This window comes from Salmo trutta, chromosome 10, assembly GCF_901001165.1.
Source record: "Salmo trutta chromosome 10, fSalTru1.1, whole genome shotgun sequence".
Taxonomy (NCBI): domain Eukaryota; kingdom Metazoa; phylum Chordata; class Actinopteri; order Salmoniformes; family Salmonidae; genus Salmo; species Salmo trutta.
The window spans coordinates 10,496,450-10,522,646 of NC_042966.1; the positions used below are offsets into that span (position 1 = coordinate 10,496,450).

Sequence of the window (26,197 nt, forward strand, 5' to 3'; positions counted from 1 at the left end):
GAACATGATTGTGCCAATGAGCAATTTTCATATAAGAAGAGATTCAAATACAATTTTAATTGTCACATGCTTGGTAAACAACAGGTGTAGACTAACAGTGAAATGCTTACTTACCGGCCCTTCCCAACAATGCATAAACCAATAGAAAATTATTAGAATAATAGCAAAAAAAACATTTGTAACACAAGGAATAAACACATTCACAATGAGCAATGATAGCTTGGTTATATACATGGGGTACCAGTGCCGAGTCGATGTGCAGGGGTACAAAGTAATTGAGGTAGATATGTACATATGGTAGGGGTAAAGTGACTAGGCAACAGGATAGATAATAGACAGTAGCAGCAGCATATGTGGTGAGTGTGGAGGTGTTAAGTGTGTGTGTGTGGTGGTATGTGTGCCTGTGTGTACATGTTATGAGTGTGTGTATGTATGTGTGTGTGTGTGTTTGTTTGTGTGTGTGTGTTTGTTTGTGTTGGAGTGTCAGTATAAGTATGTGTGTGTGTGTGCATAGAGTCCTGTGTGTGTGTGTGTGTGTGTGTGTTTGTTTGTGTTGGAGTGTCAGTATAAGTATGTGTGTGTGTGCGTGTGTGTGTGTGTGTGTGTTTGTTTGTGTTGGAGTCAGTATAAGTATGTGTGAGTGTGTGCATAGAGTCCTGTGTGTGTGTGTGTGTGTGTGTGCGTGTTTGTTTGTGTTGGAGTGTCAGTATAAGTATGTGTGTGTGTGTGTGTGTGTGTGTGTGCGTTTGTTTGTGTTGGAGTGTCAGTATAAGTATGTGTGAGTGTGTGTGTGTGTGTGTGTGTGTGTGTGTGTGTGTGTGTGTGTGTGTGTGTGTGTGTGTGTGTGTGTTGGAGTGTCAGTATAAGTATGTGTGTGTGTGTGTGTGTGTGTGTGTGTGTGTGTGTGTGTGTGTGTGTGTGTGTGTTGGAGTGTCAGTATAAGTATGTGTGAGTGTGTGCATAGAGTCAAAAATAATTAGTGCACATGGACTCACTAGTCACATACAAATGAATAGGACAGGTGAATAGCCTATATGAAAACTAACAATGTTGTGACCATGATCCCATAATGTTTCACAGGCATTATGCTATTCATATGATGTTGACATGTTGACATAACCATAGTAGCCTTTGTTGTTATGGTAGATTGTGTCCCATCTTACCCAAACCCCCCAGGACAAGCAATGCCTTTCTACCTGTATTATTGGAATAGAACCTTAAGCTATAGCAGGTTTAAATTAAAAGATGACTGTGGAATAAATTCTTATCTGTCGGTCTATGTGAATCACTCATGAAGTGGATAGGCCACTTGCGGTTATATAAAGGACTTGATATTCATCACTAGGAATAAAAGGTAAGGACAGAACATTACACTCTAAATGTAATGTCCACTTGAAATAAAGGGGGCCTAATGAATCATGTTTGACTTTACTGTAAGTGGCGTGGGTTGTGTGCGATTAACTACTTAATTTCAACTAGTCTGACACAGTAAAGTGTGCGTTCAAGTAGGCAACTGGCTGGGAAATGCAACCATCCAGTTTTTCTTCACCTTTACATAACTGTCTATAGAAGATGTAGATATACACTTAGTATTCAAAACATTAAGAACACCTGCACTTGCCATGACATAGACTGACTAAGTGAATCCTATGATCCCTTATTGATGTCACTTGTTAAATCCATTTCAATCAGTGTAGATGAACAGGATGAGACAGGTTAAAGAAGGATTTTTAAGCCTTGAGACAATTGATTGTGTATGTGTGCCACTGAGAGAGTGAATGGACAAAACAAAATAATCAAGTGCCTTTGAACAGGGTAAGTGCCAGGCGCACTAGTTTGTGTCAAGAACTGCAACACTGCTGGGGTTTTTCCACGCTCAACAGTTTCCCAATGTGTGGTCGAGAATGGTCCGACACCCAAAGGACATCCAGCCAACGTGACCTAACTATGGGAAGCATTGGAATAAACATGCGCCAGCATCCCTGTGGAAGCTTTGAACACCTTGTAGTTGTAGATGCCGATGCCATATGCCCAGACGAATTGAGGCTGTTCTGAGGGCAAAATGGTGGGGTGCAACTCAATATTCGGAAGGTATTCCCAATGTTTGATATACTCAGTGTTTGTGGTCACCAAACATGTGAATTTTTGCATATGTGAATACTTTTTGCATCACTGACTACTGTACAACACAAAACAACCAACTGTACCTTAAACGCATAAACGCTCCCACCAGTAGTAGCGATGCTTCCCTGCTCTGCAAGATGCGCGCACAAAACACCATATTGTGCTTACCTTCCGTTATTGGTGTGAACCGTGCGCCATATAGGGGAGGGTAGAGCGAGCGAGAGAGAGAGAGAGCTGTCAAGTCTGTTTAGATTTCTGCATAAGCACTGTTTGAACTGGCAGGAGATTTATTCACCAATGGTAATTGCGCTCAACGGACAAGGAAAGCTATACACTCGCATGTGCACTTATCATTTAAAACGACGCGGAAATGTCTACAGTCATGATTTTTACGCACTGGTGAAACGTATTTTTTTTCCATATCATAGATAATTCAAAAGAACAAAGGATATTATCAGATCAGTGAACACCATATTTATAGCCTAGTTATTGCACAAATAAGTATATACAACAGGCAGGAATTCCGTTAAAAGTGAAACATGTCCAGGAAAAAGACGGTGAAAGGCAAGGGGAGCTCAAAAAGCCCGACTGCATTTCCGAACAAGAGCAAAGACAGCGGGAAAAGTGGTAAAGGGATCGGAGCCGGGGCTCCATCCAACGGATTGGTCTATCCGAGCCGACCTTCACTCAGCAACAGTAGGGAGTTTTATGATATCACTTTTAAGGTAAGACTTTTTACGCACACATATTGTCAATATTCTCCAATCTCCAGTTGGCCATATCAGTCACTCAAATAGGCTACTTCAATGTTGATGTGCCACTAAGGGTATAGTGACAGACAGTGTGACTCGAGCCTTTTGGCGTCCCTAAGCGATATTTGGTTCTGTCCAGTGTAGATAGCTAGGCCTTTAACTATGAAAGACACATGAGATACATTTATTTCATTATTTTATTTGATTATTTCCAGCATTGACCGGCTGGTGTTTCAGCCCTAAATCTTTGATAGCAAATATTTTGTTTTAACATCCCACAAACCAGCTTGTAAAAAATAAAATGAAAGAAAATTAAACACATCAACACGGTCAAAAAGTGGCATGATGTAATTTGGGGTTCCATTCTGATGCACGCTCCAAAACATATATAAAAGCGCGGCATCGCCGATTGTCTTCATGGTGTTGAATTCGGAAGTTTACATATACTTAGGTTGGAGTCATTAATTAAAACTTGTTTTTCAACCACTCCACAAATTTCTTGATAACAAACTATAGTTTTGTCAAGTCGGTTAGGACATCTACTTTGTGCATGACACAAGTAATGTTTCCAACAATTGTTTACAGACAGATTATTTCACTTATAATTCACTGTACCACAATTCCAGTGGGTCAGAAGTTTACATACACTAAGTTGACTGTACCTTTAAACAGCTTGGAAAATTCCAGAAAATGATGTCATGGCTTTAGAAGCTTCTGATAGGCTAATTGACATCATTTGAGTAAATCGGAGGTGTACCTGTGGATGTATTTCAAGGCCTACCTTCAAACTCAGTTCCTCTTTGCTTGACATCATGGGAAAATCTAAAGAAATCAACCAATACTTCAGAAAAAAATGTGTAGAGCTCCACAAGTCTGGTTCATCCTTGGGAGCAATTTCCAAATGCCTGAAGGTACCACGTTAATCTGTACAAACAATAGTACGCAAGTATAAACACTATTGGACCACACAGGCGTCATACCGCTCAGGAAGGACACGCGTTTTGGCTCCTATAGATGAGCATACTTTGGTGCGAAACGCAAATCAATTCCAGAAAACAGCAAAGGACCTTGTGAAGATGCTGGAGGAAACAGGTACAAAAGTATCTATATCCACAGTAAAATGAGTCCTATATCGACATAACCTGAAAGGCCGGTCAGCAAGGAAGAAGCCACTGCTCCAAACCGCCATAAAAAGCCAGACTACGGTTTGCAACTGCACATGGGGACAAAAATCTTACTTTTTGGAGAAATGTCTTCTGGCCTGATGAAACAAAACTTGAACTGTTTGGCCATAATGACCATCGTTATGTTTGGAGGAAAAAGGGAGACGCTTGCAAGCCGAAGAACACCATCCCAACCGTGAAGCATGGGGGTGGCAACATCATGTTGTGGGGGTGCTTTGCTGCAGGAGGGACTGGTGCACTTAACAAAATAGATGGCATCATGAGGTAGGAAAATTATGTGGATATATTGAAGCAACATCTCAAGACATCAGTCAGGAAGTTAAAGCTTGGTCACAATGGGTCTTCCAAATGGACAATGACCCCAAGCATACTTCCAAAGTTGTTGCAAAATGGCTTAAGGGCAACAAAGTCAAGGTATTGGAGTGGCAATCACAAAGCCCTGACCTCAAACCTGTAGAAAATGTGTGGGCAGAACTGAAAAAGCGTGTGCGAGCAAGGAGGCCTACAACCTGACTCAGTTACACCAGGTCTGTCAGGAGGAATGGGCCAAAATTCACCCAACTTATTTTGGGAAGCTTGTGGAAGGCTACCCGAAATGTTTGACCCAAGTTCAACAATTTAAAGGGAATGCTACCAAATACTAATTGAGTGTATGTAAATTTCTGACCCACTGGGAATGTGATGAAAGAAATAAAAGCTGAAATAAATCATTCTCTCAACTATTATTCTGACATTTCACATTCTTAAAATAAAGTGGTGATCCTAACTGACCTAAGACAGGGAATTTCTACTAGGATTAAATGTAAAACTGAGTTTAAATGTATTTGGCTAACGTGTATGTAGGCGGCAGGTAGCCTAGTGGTTAGAGCATTGGGCCAGTAACCGCAAGGTTGCTAGTTCAAATACCTGAGTTGGCAAGGTAAAAATCTGTTGGTCTGCCCCTGAACTAGGCAGTTAACCCACTGTTTTTAGGCTGTCATTGTAAATAAGAATTTGTTCTTAACTGACTTGGCTAGTTAAAATGTAAATCTAAACTTCTGACCTCAACTGTAAATCCATCAGACATGGACAACTGCATCAACTTGTTTGACAAACTGCTACAGAAGGCTGAACAGGCTCCTTGATAAGGAGGCTGCCTGGCCCAAGAGAGCCCTGCTGATACCGTGGGGCTGTCTTGGAGAAGAAGAGGAGTAAGAAGAAGAAGAGCTCGGGACCTGTGGGTTTCAGCTCTGAGTCCACTGCCGCCTGCACTGGACCCAGCATGTCTTCAGAGACCTCTAGGCCTGACTCCAGAGATCTGGCAGATGATTAAGGACCTGCTGGACTCCCTCCCAAGGTCCATGGGAAAAAGCTCACTTCAGAGACCCTCCTAAAGATTGAGACCCCTACAGGCAAATGACCTGCCAGTGAAAAAAACAGAGATCTATTAACACTTTTCATCAAGACTGAAGTTTTATTCAATTACATTTATTTATTTAAATTGTGTCTCTCAATCATATATATATATACAGTGCCTTTGGAAAGTATTCAGACACCTTGACTTTTTCCACATATTGTTATGTTACAGCCTGAACCTAAAACGGACTTAATAAAAAACATTGATCAGCAATCTACACACAATACCCCATAATGACAAAGCGAAGACAGGTGTTAAGAAATTTGTGTTTGCAAATTAATGAAGAATTTAAAACAGAAATACCTTATTTACATAACCTGTTGAGGACCTGATCCCGGTATTGGGATTTATTGTCAAGAGACCATGGCGGGAAATTCAAAACTGCAAGAATCTAATAATTTCAATTTCTCAAACAATCAACTATTTTTCACCATTTGAAAGATAAACACCTCCTAAATCCAACCACATTGTCCGATTTCAAAGAGGCTTTACGGCGAAGCATAAAGTTAGGTTATGTTAGGAGAGTACATTGAAAATAGCTGTGTGTAATGTTTTGTCAATTCAAAGACAGGCGTCACCAAAAGCAGATAACCAGCTAAAATTATGCACTAACCTTTGACAATCTTCATCAGATGACACTCCTAGGACATTATGTTATACAATACATGCATTTTTTGTTCCATCAATTTCATATTTATATCCAAAAACAGCATTTTACAGTAGCGGTGAAATTCAGATTTTCTTTTCCCTCAAATGCTTCCGGTGAATCAGCGTTACAATTTACAAAATTACTATTCGAAAACATTGGTAAATTATAATATTGTCATTCAAAGAATTATAGATTAACATCTCGTAAATGCTACCGCATTGCCAGATTTCAAAATAACTTTACTGGGAAATCACACTTTGCAATAAACGGGGTGCTATGCTAAGAACATGCTAAGAACAATAGGCTAGGATATACAGGTTAGCACCATCTAATATCAATAATACTATTGTAAATAAAACCTTACCTTTGATTACCTTCATCAGAAGGCACTTCCAGGAATCCCAGGTCCATAACAAATGTGGTTTCTTTCGACAAAGTTCATAATTTATGTCCAAATAACTCCAAGTTGTTCCATGTTGTTAGGCTCCTCAAAATGTAGGGTGGGGGGGGAAAGTCACGACGAAAAGTAAAAAAAAAAAAAATCTATTTACGTTCGTTCAAACATGTCAAACGTTGTTTAGCATCAATCTTTAGGGCCATTTTTAACGTGAAACATCAGTAATATTTCAACCCGACCTCTCCTGTGTCTTGAAAAACGTTTTTGAAAAATGTCTCGCCTCACATGCACGCGCAGGTGCGCACAATAATGAAGTGACGACATCCCAGGGACGTCAACTTCCCTGCATTCTAATTCGGTCTCTGTTCATCATAGACGCTTCAAACAACTGTAGGTAAGGTTGTTATGGTGTTATCTGAATATAAAAGCACACATTCTGACCAGCATCAATATCATCAAAAGGTTAAAGTAAATCACAACATTTTAGGACCAAGGCACATGACATTTGCCTAATGATTGATATGGATGTTTGGTTACATTACACTGCATAATGAACCGACACTAACGACTGTATTGTCAACTCCTGGGCCACAGCTGTGTCAACAAGGATATGGGAGACAAGCGTGTGCCACTGCCAAAGCAGCACTCAAACATGCACAATGGGACAAGAACAAACACTGACATGCTACGCAGGGCACCACACCACAGTACAGTACATAAGGGATTCTGAGCCTGGCATCGGAAAGTGTGTACGACTCATCAATCATTTATACATTCAGATGACTGTAGTAGCTGAACGTGAGTGTTGCCTAGTTGTATCATGCCTGCGTTGTGCTCATGCCATCTGGTTGTGTGTGTGTGTGTGTGTGTGGGGGGGGGGGTGTATGTGGAAAAGTGTCATTTCCAACGATGCATAGGATCTAGTGTGCATATCCAGGTCAAACCTTTATTTCTTATTATAAACTGGGTAGTTCGAGCAATGAATGCCAATTGGCTGACAGCCATGATGTATCAGTATGCCATGGGTATACGGTCTGATATATTATTTTTACTGCTCTAATTACGTTGGTAACCAGTTTTTAATTGCAATAAGGTACCTCTGGGATTTGTGGTATTTGATCAATATACTATGGCTAAGGGCTGTGTACAGGCACACCACGTTGCGTTGTGCATAAGAACAGCCCTTAGCCGTGGTATATTGGCCATATACCACACCTCCTCGGGCCTTATTGCTTAAACCTAAACTTACTCTACGTCTAAAATCAATTCTCAAGTCAAGTTCTATGGCCTCCACAGCTAAACTGCCCTGCGATACTACAATGACCAACTTGAGAACACTGGAAAATTAGCCTATTATTGCCCCATGACCCCTCTTCAGTTCCGGGGCCTCCTGTTCTTCCCATCTCTTTCCCAGATCGCTCCCATAGGATGTAGTCTTCCGTCTTTCTCTTTGATGTGAGAGTGAGAGCTTCGCTCAGATGCCAGCTTGTTTACTCTGTAGCTGTGTATTTTTATGTGAACTGAACTCCTGTGTTTTTGAAGATGTGAATTCATTTGTCCATCCGAGCTGTTTGAGCACAGTCTGAGCTACACTTCCCACGCATATGCAAACAAGCAGGCAGGCACACGCACGCACGCACGCACGCACGCACGCACACACGCACACACGCACACACGCACACACACACACACACACACACACACACACACACACACACACACACACACACACACACACACACACACACACACACCTCTGAGTCTCCCCTTTATCGTTGATCCACCTATTCTGGTCTCCCCTGGCCTTGACTTACGGTTTAGTAGAGTGAGTTGGCCACATTAAGAGGCAACGAAGTCTGAGGCACACCGTGTTACACTTAGTTATTCGTGTCGGAGATGGAGGTCTGAAGGCAGGTTAGGTGATTTCTCAGGCAGACACAGACTCATTACCCAGACTTATTACCCAGACTTAGATGAATCACCTCACTGTGTGTAGTAGAGCTACATTGTGTAGTGATCATTGACCTTCACTGCTGAGCGCAATACCATTGGGACTCAGAGGAGATGGAGCTGTATCTGCCGGTTTTTCGGTCTGTCTTTCTCTTTTTCTCTTTGTCTCTTTGTCTCTCTCTGTCTGTCTCTCTCTTTCGTTGTCTCTCTGTCTCTGTCTGTCTCTATCTCTCTCTCGCTCACTCGCTCTCTCTCACTCTGGGTGTACAGGCTGTGTATAAGCCTGACAATGTGGATAATCTTCCAAGGGACCATGAGAACATAAAATAAAGTAATTTGTGTCTCTCTACAGGTGATGCTGGTGGGAGACTCAGGTGTAGGGAAGACTTGCCTGCTGGTTCGCTTCAAGGATGGAGCTTTCCTGGCCGGTAGCTTTATTTCGACTGTGGGCATTGACTTCAGGGTGAGTAGACACCACACTCACACTCGCACACACACACGCACACACCACACCACACATACACATTATTGATTATTTGAAGAATGTGGATATGTCCATTAAGAAATCCTGCAGGAACCAAGTAAAGTGCAAAGACTTCAAATGTATAAAAGGATATTTTGGAATTGAAAAGTGGGTTTGCCTTTTTTAAGATTTCACGAGATCCAATAGAATTTCAGATATTGATTCAAGGCTTCAATATTCTTTAAGTTCAGCCCTCCATTGTCATACGTATTAAAGATATATTTCCTTTTGACCTTTTCTGGTTTACCATTCCATTTAAACTAAAATATCCTGGCTTGAAACTGCTTAAAGATGGAAGTGACAGGAAGAGATCGATCAACTAAGAGACAATTAAGGTGTTTATCATTGTCACTCTGCCATATGAAGACAAAGTTTTACCTTTCCACGGCGATAGTGTTTTATCAATATTGGCTAGATTCAAATCAAAGTTCTCCTTTACAAGATCCTTCATTATTTCTAGAATGTGGATGCCGAGCATGTCCACTGGGAAGAAGATGTTAGTTAAGTTCTGATAACGGGGTTAGTGGTTCCTCAAAAGAAAAAAATCGACTAAAATATTGTACTTGCTCCTGTAATGTTTGGCTGGGTGATAATACATTAAGACCTTCAAAGGAATGCAGTTTGATGACACTTTTTTTATGATGATTCCTTTGGTTCAACTTAAGAAAGAATTCTTGTACACTTTTCCCATTTTCCCATCCAAGCTGCCTTTGATCTGTAAATAATACCATTAATCCTTTCTGCATAAAGGCTCTCAAGCTCATGTTGTCTACTCAGAGGGTCTACTACTGCATGTACATTCGTTTATTCAGGTCCTTTATCTTTCATTTAATACATTTTCCCTCCTAAGATTTCTTTTTTTCCCATGATGACCAGTTGGGGCTGTAACTACATGTGAGGACACCGAGATCCAGACCTCGGTAATGTTTAATAATAAAAAAATAAAACATATATAGATTTTGTACACAATAAAGAAACTAAATTATGGGTCAACATCTATTGCTCCCAGCGTTGATCAAAGATCAGAATGCGTAATATTCTTGATCTGACAGAGCTCCAATCGCACCTGCCTCTTTGCGAATGAGTGGAATTATGAACAGTGGTTTGTTCGTTATGTTCACCTGCGTCCTCAGGATTTTTAGCAGCACATTCATCACTCTCTCAAACAGCTAACTCCGCCCTCTCGCGGCACGTGAAACAAACTACCCCAGCTCGGAGTCGACACAAAGTAGGCAACTAGAGACGATGCTGACAGTGTGTTTGCGAGATGCCGGACAAAGACTCCTGCCATGTCTACAGACATCCCCCACACAAACAAAAACCGACTCTCGAAGAATGAGTGCACAATTGGTAAATAGTCGCTTATAGATATATCAGTCAGTCAGGTGGCTAGCTGCCGGCGAGACTTCTATTGCAGTAACATTGAAGGGCTCTGGCTAGTATTACTTAGCTAGAAGGATGAAGTAAGAAGCTAACGTTAATAGGGATAGGGGTCCTGCTAGCAGAGGGCACGCAATTCAAATAAATAATCATACAAATTATGGATATTAAGCATTTAGGTACATATAAGTGTCTTATATCAGCTGAAAGCTTAAATTCTTGTTAATCGAACTGCATTGTCCAATTTACAGTAGCTATTACAGCGAAATCATGCCATGCGATTGTTTGAGGACGGCGCCCCACATCAAAATATTTTTCCACTGGCACAGGTTTCATAAATTCACAAATAACGATTAAATATTCACTTACTTTTTGAAAATATTCCTCTGATTTGTCATCCAAAGGGTCCCAGCTATAACATGTAGTGTCATTTTCTTAGATAAAATCCTTCTTTATATCCCAAAAAGTCAGTTTAGTTGGCGCGAGTAATCCACTCGTTCAACAAGGGAGAGGAATCCAAACATCTACCCCTAAACTTTGTTTCAACAAATCAAAATACATTTCTATTTACTCCGCAGATACCCTAAAATGTAATCAAACTATAATATTTCTTACGGAAAGAAGTATGTTCAATAGGAAACCGATTTTAGCAGGTGCATACTGTCTTCATTGCGCACGCAAACACGAATTTCCAAGACTGTGTCCCTGTACTAAAACGTATTCGTTTTTGAAGTTACAAACCTGAAACCTTGAACATAGACTGCTGACACCCTGTGGAAGCCATAGGAATTGCATCCAGGGTGCTAATTTAAAATATGACCTTTTACTTGCCATTCTAAAAGTATGGTCTCTTAAAAAAAATGATTCCGGTGGGTTTTCTCCTACCATATCTATTGTGTTATATTCTCCTGCATTATTTTAACATTTCTACAAACTTCAAAGTGTGTCCTTTCCAATGGTACCAATTATATACATATCCTGGCTTCAGGGCCTGAGCAACAGGCAGTTTACTTTGGGCACATCATTCAGGCGGAAATGGAGAAAAAAGGGGCCTAGCCATGTAGTCTACCTCAGTAGGAGCTAAAACTAGACTACTAAATTCTCATAATAACTTTGCTTTACAGAGACTAGGCTACCCACACAGACAGTGATCTGGCACTCAGTGATGAAGCATAGGAGACAGAGAGATAGAGAGGAAGCAAGCAAAGAGAGAGGTTAATACAGTGGTTCCCAAACATGGGGTCTGGGCCCCATATGGGGTCCCCTGAGAAAATCTGTACTACTAATCTTATGAAACAAGTTAGGAACTTAAAAAAATAAGATATGTTTCAATATTAACATCTCCACATGGCCTATCTTCCCAATAGGCCTACAATAAAATGCAATCAAAATGCAAACAGTTTTAAGAAATATCATACTTTTTCGTTTATATCGGTGGCTGTTCGTCTTATCTCGATCACCCAATTGAGTTTCTAGTTTACCCATTAGCCACCTTTTTTTTTATACCACTGCACCACTGATATTAATACGGAATCGTTAGTAATATTGTAATAATTCATGTGAATTTGATAATATGATCATCTGTGTGCTCCATTGATGTCTGTTTATGCGGAGGTTGATTAGTAATGCCTATGAATTCAAATTTGAACACTATGTCATTTGAGAAAAGAGATCTATGTAAAGAGTTGAGGATTTTATGCAATTCATCATTACAACTGACTGAACAGCTGATGCTACGTATCAGTGTGAATAATTTATCATATTTCCCCCCCTTTCAGGGGTATAACATTACAATTGTATAGCTAATAAGCTATGTGTTTGTAGATCGACTGAGATGAAGGAACCTACAGCAGCCAAGGTGATAATGGCTGGAGGCATTTTTGCTTGTCTTTGCTGTTCTCCAAATAGCATTTTAAATGTTTGTAATTGTATAGAAATGCAGTAAATGAGCTTCAACTTTCAAAAAATGTCCTGAGGGAGGGAGACTTACCCCTTACGGACCTTACTAAAATTCAAAACCTGGTTACGGCCCTGGTAACCATTGCTTACGGCCCTGGTGACCATTCCACCCCTGGGGTTTGTATGTTTTTCCATTTGCTGAAACTACACTGAACAAAATATAAACACAAAATGCAACAATTTCAAAGATTTGACTAAATTACACTTACTACAAGGAAATCAGACAATTCAAATAAATTCATGAAGCCCTAATCAATGGATTTCACATGACTGGGAATATAGATATTTATCTGTTGGTCACAGATACCTTAAATAAAAGGTAGGGGCGTGGCTCAGAAAACCAGTCAGTGTCTGGTGTGACCACCATTTGCCTCATGCAGCGTGACACATCTCCTCCGCATAGAGTTAATCAGGCTGTTGATTGTGGCCTGTGGAATATTGTCCCACTCTTCTTCAATGGCTATGCGAAGTTGCTGGATATTGGTGGGAACTGGAACACGCTGCCATACACGTTGATCCAGAGCATCCCAAACATGCTCAATGGGTGACATGTCTGGTGAGTATGCAGGCCATGGAAGAACTGGGACAATTTCAGCTTTCAGGAATTGTGTAAAGATCCTTGCGACATGGGGCTGTGTATTATCATGCTGAAACATGAGGTGAATGGCACAACAATGGGCCTCAGGATCTCGTCTCAGTATCTCTGTGCATTCAAATTGCCATCGATAAAATGCAATTGTGTTTGTTGGTCCATAGCTTATGCCTGTTCATACCATAACCCCACCACCACCATGGGGCACTCTGTTCTCAACGTTAACATCAGAAAACCACTCGCCCACACGACGCCATACACACTGTCTGCCATCTGCCCAGTACAGTTGAAACAGGGATTCATCCATGAAGGGCACACTTCTCCAGCATACCAGTGGCCATCGAAGGTGAGCATTTGCCCACTGAAGTCAATTACGACGCCGAACTACAGTCAGGTCAAGACCCTTGTATGGGATGACAAGCACGCAGATGAGCTTCCATGAGACGGTTTCTGACAGTTTGTGCATAAATTCTTTGGTTGTGCAAACCCACAGTTTCATTGGCTGTCCGGGTCTTTGGTCTCAGATGATTCCGCAGGTGTAGAAGCCGGATGTGGATGTCCTGGACTGGCGTGGTTTGAGGTTGAGAGGCTGGTTAGACGTACTGCCATATTCTCTAAAACAAATTGGAGGCTTATGGTCGAGAAATTAACATTCAACAGCTCTGGTGGACATTCCTACAGTCAGCATGCCAATTGCACACTCCCTCAAAACTTGAGACATCTGTGGCATTGAGTTGTGTGACAAAACGGCACATTTTAGAGTGGCCTTCTTGATATGCCACACCTGTCGGGTGGGTCGATTATCTTGGCAAAGGAGAAATGCTCACTAACAGGGATGTAAACAAATTTGTGCACAAAACTTGAGAGAAATAAGCTTTTTGTGCGTATGGAAAATATCTGCAATCTTTTATTTCAGCTCATGAAACATGGGACCAACACTTTGCATGATGCGTTTATATTTTTGTTCAGTATAGCTAAGACATCCTACCATACTAAAGCCCACTCGTACAGAAGCAGCACGGAACTGAACCTGTTTAAAGCCCGGACAGTTCAGTTCAGTTCAGTACTTATTACAAGTGGAAAAGAGGTCAAAGTGAGACAGAAGCACAAAGGATCAGTGGTGGAAAAGGTACTCAAATATCATACTTGAGTAAAAGTAAAGAAAATAGAAAATGACTCAAAGTGAAAGTCACCCAGTAAAATACTACTTGAGTAAAAGTCTAAAAGTATTTGGTTTTAAATATACTTTAGTATCAAAAGTAAATGTAATTGCAAAAATATACTTAAGTATACAAAAGTAAAAGTAAAAGTATAAATCATTTAAAATTCCATATATTAAGCAAACCAGACACCACAATTTTCTTGTTTTCATTTTATTTACGGATAGCCAGGGGCATACTCCAACACAGACACTAATTTACAAACATAGCATTTGTGTTTACTGGGTCTGCCAGATCAGAGTCAGTAGGGATGACCAGGGATGTTCTCTTGACAAGCGCGTGAATTGGACCATTTTCCTGTCAAAATGTAATGAGTACTTTTGTGTGTCAGGGAAAATGTATGGAGTAAAAAGTACATTATTGTCTTTAGGAATGTAGTGAAGTAAAAGTAAAATAAGATAAATAGTAAAGATAAATAGTAAAGTACAGATACCCCCAAAAACGACTAAGTCTTTTTACTTAAGTTCTTTACACCACTGCAAATGATACACACACAGGGACAGAGAGAACAAAAACACTCAATCTCCTGCTATTCTCCTCAATATATCTGTTTATTAACATTCTCTCCTCCTCTTCCTCCTTCATTTGTTTGGCTTCTTGATGAAACATAATGAGTGAATGACTCACAGACAGTTTCAAGTGTGGATGCCCATGATAACACTCATACACTATATTTATTCTGTGTTTGCGCAGAGAGCACACTGATGCCATTAGGATATGAGGAAGGTGGCATGGGCGGCTGGTTGATTTGATTTATCTTTCCCTTCATTGGCAGAGGGAGTGCTGGGTTTATTTCTCATAACATTCGTTGTCGGTATGTCTCAGGAGTGTGCTTACTCGTGTGTGGGAGCTATTAAACTGGAGTTTACCATTCAGTTTCCTTCCTTCTCCTCTGAAGGAAGGAAAGGTAGAGGGAGAGATCGATGTGTGTTTGTGTTGAGGGCTGAAATGTGTTTCAAACACTATGTTAGAGAGTGAAGAGAAAGAAGGAATGGGAGAAAGAGGGTGAGATAATGAAAGATTGGCATTAAAACGATTGCTGAAAGTGCTAAAAGGCAAAACAATGCACTTTATTAGGAGGTAGAGAGGGAGAGGGAGAGAGAGAGAGAGAGAGAGAGAGAGAGAGAGAGAGAGAGAGAGAGGAGGAGGGCAATGTAGCTCTAATGTGGGGTTTGGAGTGGCCCTCTTTCAGCTGCCTGTTCTGAGCAGATGGCTTCTCTCTCTCTCTCTCTCTCTCTCTCTCTTTCTCTCTCTCTCTCTCTCTCTCCTCTCCTCTTCTTTCCTCTCCTCTCCTCTCCTCTCCTCTCCTCTCCTCTCCTCTCCTCTCTCCCAGCCCCCTAGCCTCTAGTGCTGTAACTCCCAGCAGCCCAGCAGCAGCAGCAGCAGTGCACCAGCTAATCATTAAAGGAGCGGTGTGGTCAGTGAGGAGGCCAGTGGAGCCACAACACCTCTTCTGTGTGTTGTGTAGCGTGACAGGACTCACTGACCAGTGACCACACAGGGACATGGGTAATTGCAATGTGGCAATCTGAGGTGATATGTGCACAATTAGACCAAGCTCTTAATTTGCTCTGCTTGGAGGAGAGGTGGAGATGGAGATGCGAAAAGGAATTGCTAATTTTGTTCTTTTCTCTGAAGAATAGGGTGCTGTTGAATCACTGAAGTCTCAATAAATATGAAATCACACTCCTAATGATACTGTAGAACTGAAAGATTTATTCAAAGATGCATTTAATGATTTATTCATGGTTTTAACATTAAACTTTCCTAGCCTGGAGGTTGGAATGATACATGGAGAGGTTTTTTTCAGAAAAAATGTGACTTTTATTGAGGCTATTACAGTTCCTCAAACATGTCCTGTCAGCAAAGACTTCAACATATAGGCTGTTATCTAAAGAAAAGGATGGTGGTTATTGGTAGTTCAAGGCTGTTGTTTATTTTGTGTTTGCTATTTTCTAACGAAGCCTGTGCTATAATTAAGCAATAAGGCATGAGGAGGTAACGCGGAGTGCCTGGACACAGTCATTAGCCGTGGTATATTGGTCATATATAAACAGACCTCCCTCCATCTTCTGCCAGCTTGCTACCTATGGCCCTGCTAGCTGTCTGAATCTCACTTGGACATTTATGATCACTCGGCTAAGCATGCCTCTCCTTAATGTCAATATGCCTTGTCCATTGCTGTTCTGGTTAGTGTTTATTGGCTTATTTCACTGTAGAGCCTCAAACCCTGCTCATTATACCTTATCCAACCTTTCAGTTCCACCACCCACACTTGCTATGACATCTTCTGGTTTCAATTATGTTTCTAGAGACAATATCTCTCTCATCATCACTCAATGCCTAGGTTTACCTCCACTGTACTCACATCCTACCATACCTTTGTCTGTACATTATACCTTGAAGCTATTTTATCGCCCTCAGAAACCTGCTCCTTTTACTCTCTATTCCGGACATCATAAACAACCAATTCTCATAGCTTTTAGCCGTACCCTAATCCTACTCCTCCTCTGTTCCTCTGGTGATGTAGAGGTGAATCCAGGCCCTGCAGTGCCTAGCTCCACTCCTATTCCCCAGGCGCTCTCTTTTGATTACTTTTGTAACCGTAATAGCCTTGGTTTCATGCATGTTAACATTAGAAGCCTCCTCCCTAAGTTTGTTTTATTCACTGCTTTAGCACACTCTGCCAACCCGGATGTCCTAGCCGTGTCTGAATCCTGGCTTAGGAAGTCCACCAAAAACTCTGAAATCTTCATCCCTAACTACAACATTTTCAGACAAGATAGAATGGCCAAAGGGGGCGGTGTTACAATCTACTGCAGAGATAGCCTGCAGAGTTCTGTCCTACTATCCAGGTCTGTACCCAAACAATGTGATCTTCTACTTTTAAAAATCCATCTCTCTAAAAACAAGTCTCTCACCCTCTGCCCCTAGCTGTGCTCTGGACACCATATGTGAACTGATTGCCCCCCATCTATCTTCAGAGCTCATGCTGCTAGGTGACCTAAACTGGGACATGCTTAACACCCCAGCCATCCTACAATCTAAGCTTGATGCCCTCAATCTCACACAAATGATCAATGAACCTACCTGGTACCACCCCAAAGCCGTAAACACGGGCACCCTCATAGATATCATCACAACCAACTTGCCCTCTAAATACACCTCTGCTGTTTTCAACCAAGATCTCAGCGATCACTGCCTCATTGCCTGCATCCGTAATGGGTCAGCGGTCAAACGACCTCCACTCATCACTGTCAAACGCTCCCTGAAACATTTCAGTGAGCAAGCCTTTCTAATCGACCTGGCCCGGGTATCCTGGAAGGATATTGACCTCATCCCGTCAGTAGAGGATGCCTGGTTATTTTTTTAAACTGCCTTCCTCACCATCTTAAATATGCATGCCCCATTCAAGAAATTTAGAACCAGGAACAGATATAGCTCTTGGTTCTCTCTAGACCTGACTGCCCTTAACCAACACAAAAACATCCTGTGGTGTTCTGCATTAGCATCGAATAGCCCCCGTGATACGCAACTTTTCAGGGAAGTTAGAAACCAATATACACAGGCAGTTAGAAAAGCTAAGGCTAGCTTTTTCAAGCAGAAATTTGCTTCCTGCAACACAAACTCCAAAAAGTTCTGGGACACTGTAAAGTCCATGGAGAATAAGAACACCTCCTCCCAGCTGCTCACTGCACTGAGGATAGGAAACTCTGTCACCTCTGATAAATCCACTATAATTGAGATTTTCAATAAGCATTTTTCTACGGCTGGCCATGCTTTCCACCTGTTTACCCATACTGCGATCAACAGCACTGCACCCCCCACAGCTACTCGCCCAAGCCTTCCCCATTTCTCCTTCTCCCAAATCCAGTCAGCTGATGTTCTGAAAGAGCTGCAAAATCTGGACCCCTACAAATCAGCCGGGCTAGACAATCTGGACCCTTTCTTTCTAAAATTATCTGCCGAAATTGTTGCAACCCCTATTACTAGCCTGTTCAACCTCTCTTTCGTGTCGTCTGAGATTCCAAAAGATTGGAAAGCAGCTGCTGTCATCCCCCTCTTCAAAGGAGGGGACACTCTTGACCCAAACTGCTACAGACCTATATCTATCCTACCCTGCCTTTCTAAGGTCTTCGAAAGCCAAGTCAACAAACAGATTACCGACCATTTCGAATCCCGCCGCACCTTCTCCGCTATGCAATCTGGTTTCAGAGCTGGTCATGGGTACACCTCAGCCACGCTCAAGGTCCTAAACGATATCGTAACCGCCATCGATAAGAAACAATACTGTGCTGCCGTATTCATTGACCTGGCCAAGGCTTTCGACTCTGTCAATCACCACATCCTCATCGGCAGACTCAATAGCCATGGTTTCTCAAATGATTGCCTCGCCTGGTTCACCAACTACTTCTCTGATAGAGCTCAATGCGTCAAATCGGATGGCCTGTTGTCCGGGCCTCTGGTAGTCTCTATGGGGATACCACAGGGTTCAATTCTTGGGACAACTCTTTTCTCTGTATACATCAATGATGTCGCTCTTGCTGCTGGTGAGTCTCTGATCCACCTCTACGCAGACGACACCATTCTGTATACCTCTGGCCCTTCTTTGGACACTGTGTTAAAAACCCTCCAGACAAGCTTCAATGCCATACAACTGTCCTTCCGTGGCCTCCAACTGCTCTTAAATACAAGTAAAACTAAATGCATGCTCTTCAACCGATTGCTGCCTGCACCTGCCCGCCCGTCCAGCATCACTACTCTGGACGGTTCTGACTTACAATATGTGGACAACTACAAATACCTAGGTGTCTGGTTAGACTGTAAACTATCCTTCCAGACTCACATCAAACATCTCCAATCCAAAGTTAAATATAGAATTGGCTTCCTATTTCGCAACAAAGCATCCTTCACTCATGCTGCCAAACATACCCTTGTAAAACCATACTACCGATCCTCGACCATACTACCAATCCTCGACTTCGGCGATGTCATTTACAAAATAGCCTCCAATACCCTACTCAATAAACTGGATGCAGTCTATCACAGTGTCATCCGTTTTGTCACCAAAGCCCCATATACTACCCACCACTGCGACCTGTACACTCTCGTTGGCTGGCCCTCGCTTCATACTCGTCGCCAAACCCACTGGCTCCAGGTCATCTACAAGACCCTGCTAGGTAAAGTGCCCCCTTATCTCCGCTCACTGGTCACCATAGCAGCACCCACCTGTAGCACGCGCTCCAGCAGGTATATCTCTTTGGTCACCCCCAAAGCCAATTTCTCCTTTGGCCGTCTCTCCTTCCAGTTCTCTGCTGCCAATGACTGGAACGAACTACAAAAATCCCTGAAACTGGAAACACTTATCTCCCTCACTAGCTTTAAGCACCAGCTGTCAGAGCAGCTCACAGATCACTGCACCTGTACATATCCCATCTATAATTTAGCCCATACAACTACCTCTTCCCCTACTGTATTTATTTATTTTATTTTTTTGTACCTCTGCACACAATTATTTCTATTTCTACTTTGCACTTTCTTCCACTGCAAATCTACCATTCCAGTGTTTTACTTGATATATTGTATTTACTTTTCCACCATGGCCTTTTTTGCCTTTACCTCCCTTATCTCACCTCATTTGCTCACATTGTATATAGACTTATTTTTCTACTGTATTATTGACTGTATGTTTGTTTTACTCCATGTGTAACTCTGTGTTGTTGTATGTGTCGAACTGCTTTGCTTTATCTTGGCCAGGTCGCAATTGTAAATGAGAACTTGTTCTCAACTTGCCTACCTGGTTAAATAAAAGTGAAATAATATATATATTTTTTTAAATATATCACAAATCACCGAGGTGCCTTATTTTTTATTATAAACTGGTTACCAATGTAATTACAGCAGTAAAAATAAATGTTTTGTCTTACCCGTGGTATACCACGACTTTCAGCCAATCCGCATTCAGAGCTCAAACAACCTAGTTTATAAATGGGTTTAATAGATATTGTATAAGTGCAGCACATTCATACATGTCTCAGGACATAAAAATGTCAGCCGAGAAAATACATGGCTGTAATAAACAGGTTATAATACTAATAAGCTAGTTTTTGCTGTGTTTGGATATTGGTATATTCATGCTTGCCTTTCACACACATGCACGACCAAGCGTACAACCTAGCCTAGTGCATCTAGTTCAGAAATTGTACATACACTATATATGACAAAGTATGTGGACACCCCTTCAAATTAGTGTATTCGGCTATTTCAGCCACACCCGCTACTGACAGGTGTATGAAATCGAGCACACAGCCATGCAATCTCCATAGACAAAAATTGGCAGTAGAATGGCCTTACTGAAGAGGTCAGTGCCTTTCAAAAACAGCTCAGCCGCGTAGTGGTAGGCCACACAAGCTCACAGAATGGGACTGCCGAGTGCTGAAGCGCCTAGTGTGTAAAAAACGTCTGTCCTCGTTTGCAACACCCACTACAGAATTCCAAACTGCCTCTGAAAGCAACATTAGCACAATAACTGTTCGTCGGGAGCTTCATGAAATGGGTTTCAAGGGACGAGCAGCCGCACACAAACCTAAGATCACCATACACAATGCCAACTTTGGCTGGAGTGGTGTAAAGCTCACTGCCATTGGGCTCCTGAGTGGCGCAGTGGTCTAAGGCACTGCATCTCAGTGCTAGAGGCGTCCCTACAGACCCTGGCTCGATTCCAGGCTGTATCACAACCGGCTGTGATTGGGAGTCTCATAGGGCGGCGCACAATTGACCCAGCGTCGTCCAGGTTAGGGTTTGGCCGGGGTAGGCCGTCATTGTAAATAAGAATTTGTTCTTAACTGACTTGCCTAGTTAAATAAATAAAGGTCAAATTAAAATTAAAATTGGACTCTGGAGCAGTGGAAACGCATTCTCTGCAGTGATGAATCACGCTTCACAATCTTGCAGTCCGACGGATGAATCTGGGTTTGACAGATGCAAGGAGAACGCTACCAAACTGTAAAGTTTGGTGGAGGAGGAACAATTGTCTGGGGCTGTTTTTCATGGTTCGGGCTAGGCCCCTTATTTCCAGGGAAGGGAATTCTTAATGCTACATACAATGACATTCTAGATGATTCTGTGCTTCCAACTGTCGTTCTGCCCCTGAACAAGGCAGTTAACCCACGGTTCCTAGGCCGTCACTGAAAATAAGAATTTGTTCTTAACTGACTTGCCTAGTTAAATAAAGGTTAAATAAAATATGTAGTGAATGTCTATGTCTGGTCATCACAAAAACATATGCAAATGATCTGTAACCAATTCTCTAAAACGTGCCTAAAGGTGGAGATTTAATCTCACTCTCTTAAAAAATGTTGATTTCTGTAATCAATTCAGGTCTGATTAACATGAATTTATCCTCCTCAACAAAGAGCCTGTGAATTATAATAGATTCCTGTGGGATGCCATTAAAGGGTTCATTACAAACAATCAGTGGCGACCTGTCATTCAGGGAAGGTGGGGCAGTGTCACGTCCTGGCCAGTATAAGGGTTAATTGTTATTGTAGTTTGGTCAGGACGTGGCAGAGGGTATTTGTTTTATGTGGTTCGGGGTGGTGTGTTTGTTGAAGGGGCATTTGATTTAAGTATTCCGGGGTTTGTTGGGCACTGTCTGATATTCATGTATTCTATGTTTAGTCTAGTGAGTCTGTTTCTATGTTTGGTTAATTGGGGTTGGGACTCTCAGTTGAAGGCAGGTGTTGTCTATTTGCCTTTGATTGAGAGTCCCATATATTAGGGTGTGTTTGTCATTTGTGGGAGATTGTTCTGTGTTTAGCCTTGTGCATTGCCAGACTGTTTTGTTGATCGTTCGTTCTTTTGTTATTTTGGTGTTCATTTTGAATTTATTAAATGTCAAGATGAGCATACACATACCGGCTGCATTTTGGTCCTCCTTTACCAACGACAACCGTGACAGGCAGAGCCCCATATTTCACCTGTTTTGCATGTTATTATGGCATTAATACGTGTCACATATCAGTTTGCAAACAATGTTAATTTTTTTTTTAAATCATTGAGTTAATAAAGCCACATATGAAAATTGTCTTTTTTTGTTTTCTTGAGTAAGGCAGCTCCAAAATGCAGGTGTTTCAGCCTAGCTCAGTGCTTTCTGTGGTGGTGGGGCAGCCAGCGGAAAATACAGAGTCTAGGGGTTGGTAATGTTCTATAGTTGCGCTGTGATTGGGTAATGTTCTCTAGTTGCGTCGTGATTGGCTAGGTGTTCTGTCACTCATGGGGACACTACAGCATCGGCAAATCTAAGGGTAGAGCTCATAAATTCAAGCCCCTTGGGTGCTGCCATAGAGTTACATTAGAAGTGCCAATCCAAGAAGGCTCAAGGTCATTGGCCACAGATAACATTACGTCAAATCACATTATATCTACGGTAGCTTTGATTGGACTGATCATGTCAACATCATACTTTCAAAATCTTAGCTAGCAAGCTAGCAGTCATCATCATGAATCAAGCCGACAATCTATTGGCAAATGCTTTTTAGTCCTTGTCGTAAGAAGAGAAATAATGAATAGAAATTATAGATAAAATGTATCGGTTCTCATCGGCCATTGGACATAAACATTACACAACAAGTTGGAAATCGCAAATTCAACAATGAGTGGTTTGGAATGAATTACTGGCTAACTGCAAGCATGACAAAGCAATCACTAGCCTGCTATTCAGTGGAGTGGCTGTGTGGTTCAAAGTCTGGCTTTAAGGGTCTCTTTTCCAAGCTTAAAATGATAAAACTTCAACATTGGCCATGCTGTCAAAAAACTGTTAACAGGAACTGGGAAATCTGACTTCAGTGAGTTCAAGACAACTGGGAACTCAGGAAAACACGAACTCCGATTGGGAAAATACGTTTTGTAAGTCGGAATTGTAAGTCAGGAACTCGGGCCTCTTTCTAGACCTGAAGATCACTGATGTCATCATGATTTTATCTTGTTTTTTTTCCCGAGTTCCCATTTGTCTTGAAAGCACCATAAATTCAGAGAATGCTAGACTTTGATGACAAAGTTTGATGACAGAATTTGCCCACGAAGGACAGCCGCGCCACCTTCCTGTTCAAGTGAGCATAGCACAACAAGGTGAGTCCAGATATGTATTGTATTCTGCTGCCTAAATGATGTAATATGCCAGAGAGATATGTATACTATAGCTAAGAAAGTAATACTTAGTGAATGTTGTGTAGTAAGCTGTTAGCAGCCCATGTGCCTCACCCTAATCATTTGGTCTATTTTCCCCTCTTAATTTTGCCAACTGTTCTGACTTGGTGGTGCACATGTAGCCTATAGCCTGTTTTAGAGAAATGTAATCATCGAATATTGTAAGACCTTTCATTGTCTGCTTATATGCCCCCTTTACTTATCCTACGGTTCTGACTTGGTGTACTGGGAGAACACTGTAAGAACGGCCCATGTTCTGAGTTATGTCGCTGTACATTTCAAAGTGCTGAACAAATAGGTATATTGACTACGTCGTAGCCCGCTCATGAATTTCTTAATCGAAATTTTGGATTGCATCTTATCCGCTTGTCATCCCCTTATTCCATAATTTGTACGTCACAATTGTCAGTAGAAACCACATTGGTTTAAGCAAGTCAGCCACACTACCGGTCAAAAGTTTTAGAACACCTACTCATTCAATGGTTTTTATTTATTTTTTACTATTTTATACATTGTAGAATAATAGTGAAGACATCAAAACTATGAAATAACACATATGGAATCATGTAGAAACCAAAAAAGTGTTAACAAATTATATTTTACATTTGAGATTCTTCAGTCAGTCTTGCAGTCTTCATGACAGCTTTGCACACTCTTGGCATTCTCTCAACCAGCTTCATGAGGTAGTCACCTGGAATGCATTTTAATTAACAGGTGTGCCTTCTTAAAAGTTAATTTGTGGAATATCTTTCCTTCTTAATGTGTTTGAGCCAATCAGTTGTGTTGTGACAAGGTAGGGGTAGTATACAGAAGAGGGGTATGAGGTGGTAGGGGTGGTATACAGCCCTATTTGGTAATAGACCAAGTCCATATTATGGCAAGAACAGCTCAAATAAGCAAAGTGAAATGACAATCCATCATTACTTTAAGACATGAAGGTCAGTTAATACGGAAAAGTTTTTCAGGTGCAGTCGCAAAAACCCTCAAGCGCTATGATGAAACTGACTCTCATGAGGACCACCACAGGAATGGAAGACCCAGAGTTACCTCTGCTGCAGAGGATACGTTCATTAGAGTTACCAGCCTCAGAAATTGCAGGCCAAATAAATGCTTCACAGAGTTCAAGTAACAGACACATCTCAACATCAACTGTTCAGAGGAGACTGTGTGAATCAGGCCTTCGTGGTCGAATTGCTGCAAAGAAACCACAACTAAAGGACACCTCTAAGAAGAAGAGACTTGCTTGGGCCAAGAAACACGAGCAATGGACATTAGACTGGTGGAAATGTGTCCTTTGGTCTGGAGTCCAAGTGAGAAAGTTTTGGTTCCAACCGCCGTGTCTTTGTGAGACGCGGTGTGGGTGAGCGGATGATCTCCGCATGTGTATTTCCCACCGAAAAGCATGAAGGAGGTGTTATGGTATGGGGGTGCTTTGCTGGTGACACTGTTTGTGATTTTTTTTAATTCAAGGCACACTTAACTAGCATGGCTACCACAGCATTCTGCAGCGATAAGCCATCCCATCTGGTTTGGGCTTAGTGGGACAGCACCAGGCTGTGTAAGGGCTATTTGACCAAGAAGGAGAGTGATGGAGTGCTGTATCAGATGACCTGGCCTTCACAATCCCCCGACCTCAACCAAATTGAGATGGTTTGACCAAGAAGCAGAGCGATGGGGGTGCTGCATCAGATGACCTGGCCTCCACAATCACCTGACCTCAAACCAATTGAGATGGTTGGGATGAGTTGGACAGCAGAGTGAAAGAAAAACAGCCACAAGTGCTCAGCATATGTGGTAACTTCTTCAAGACTGTTGGAAAAGCATTCCACGTGAAGCTGGTTGAGAAAATGCCAAGAGTGTGCAAAGCTGTCATCAAGGCAAATGGTGGCTATTTGAAGAATCTCATTTGTTTAACACTTTTTGGTTACTACATGATTCCATATGTGTTATTTCATAGTTTTGATGTCTTCACTATTATTCTACAATGTAGAAAATAGTACAAATAAAGAAAAACGCTTGAATGAGTAGGTTTTCTAAATTCTTTGACCGGTAGTGTATGTTTTATTTAAATGCAGTAAATGAGGTAGAATGAACTGTTTCGCTGCCAGACAAGGCTCCGTTGATAGCCAGGTGTAGTAGTGGTAAGGTGTTTGGACTTCTGTTGGGACTCTGCTGTTGGGACAGCTTTATGTAGGCCCTAACAGTTTTTGGGCACCGTTATAGTGCTATTAATGTTTGTTTCTTGTTGTGTTGTGTTGTGGCTTTGCTGACATGCATCCCCCCAATTTTTGGGGGGTTTGCCCCACCAAGATTTACATGCTAAAATCACCACTGGAAACAATACAATAGCAATAGCATTCACAACAATAAAAATTACCCTACCTTGAGTCCACTTTATCCTTACTAACTCTTCAACAGCAGAACAGTGTCTCTGCCGAGAAGGAGAGAGAAATATTAATAATCAAATCTGAGCTCAATTCCTTACTCTGATTAAGAGCGGAATTTTGAATTCATAGAGTCAGACAAACTGATTATGTGGACGGTCATAGGTCTAGCTCCCTCTTAGCTAGTAAATTACGCAATAATGATAGTCTTGCTGACGTTGTTTCCATTCGTTCTGATGATGGTGTTCTCTTGCGTGATTCACCGTCAATCAACTTACAATTTAAACATTTCAACAAAAAATTATACCGTTCTGAAGTACAAAATACCTCAGGCAGCATGAGACCCTCTTTTGGGGGCTTGAATCTACTGCAAATCTCCTCATATGATGTACAGGTGACCTATAACCTATAACACTCAATGAACTGCATGGTGATGCATTGGAAGATATATATTTCTCTGTTACATAAAAAAGGTAAAGA

At 41.6% G+C, this 26,197-nt stretch overlaps 1 protein-coding gene across 1 annotated transcript in view; it reads left to right on the top strand.

Annotated features, from left to right (window-relative positions):
- The first annotated feature begins 2,268 nt into the window (after positions 1–2,268).
- The window catches only part of LOC115201091 (ras-related protein Rab-26), a 96,901-nt gene continuing 72,972 nt past the window's right edge, over positions 2,269–26,197 (top strand). The window contains exons 1-2 of the mRNA XM_029764373.1: positions 2,269–2,849; positions 8,805–8,915. Coding sequence (XP_029620233.1) covers positions 2,664–2,849; positions 8,805–8,915 — 297 coding nt within the window. The 5' untranslated portion in view covers positions 2,269–2,663. The remainder of the gene's footprint in view (positions 2,850–8,804; positions 8,916–26,197) is intronic.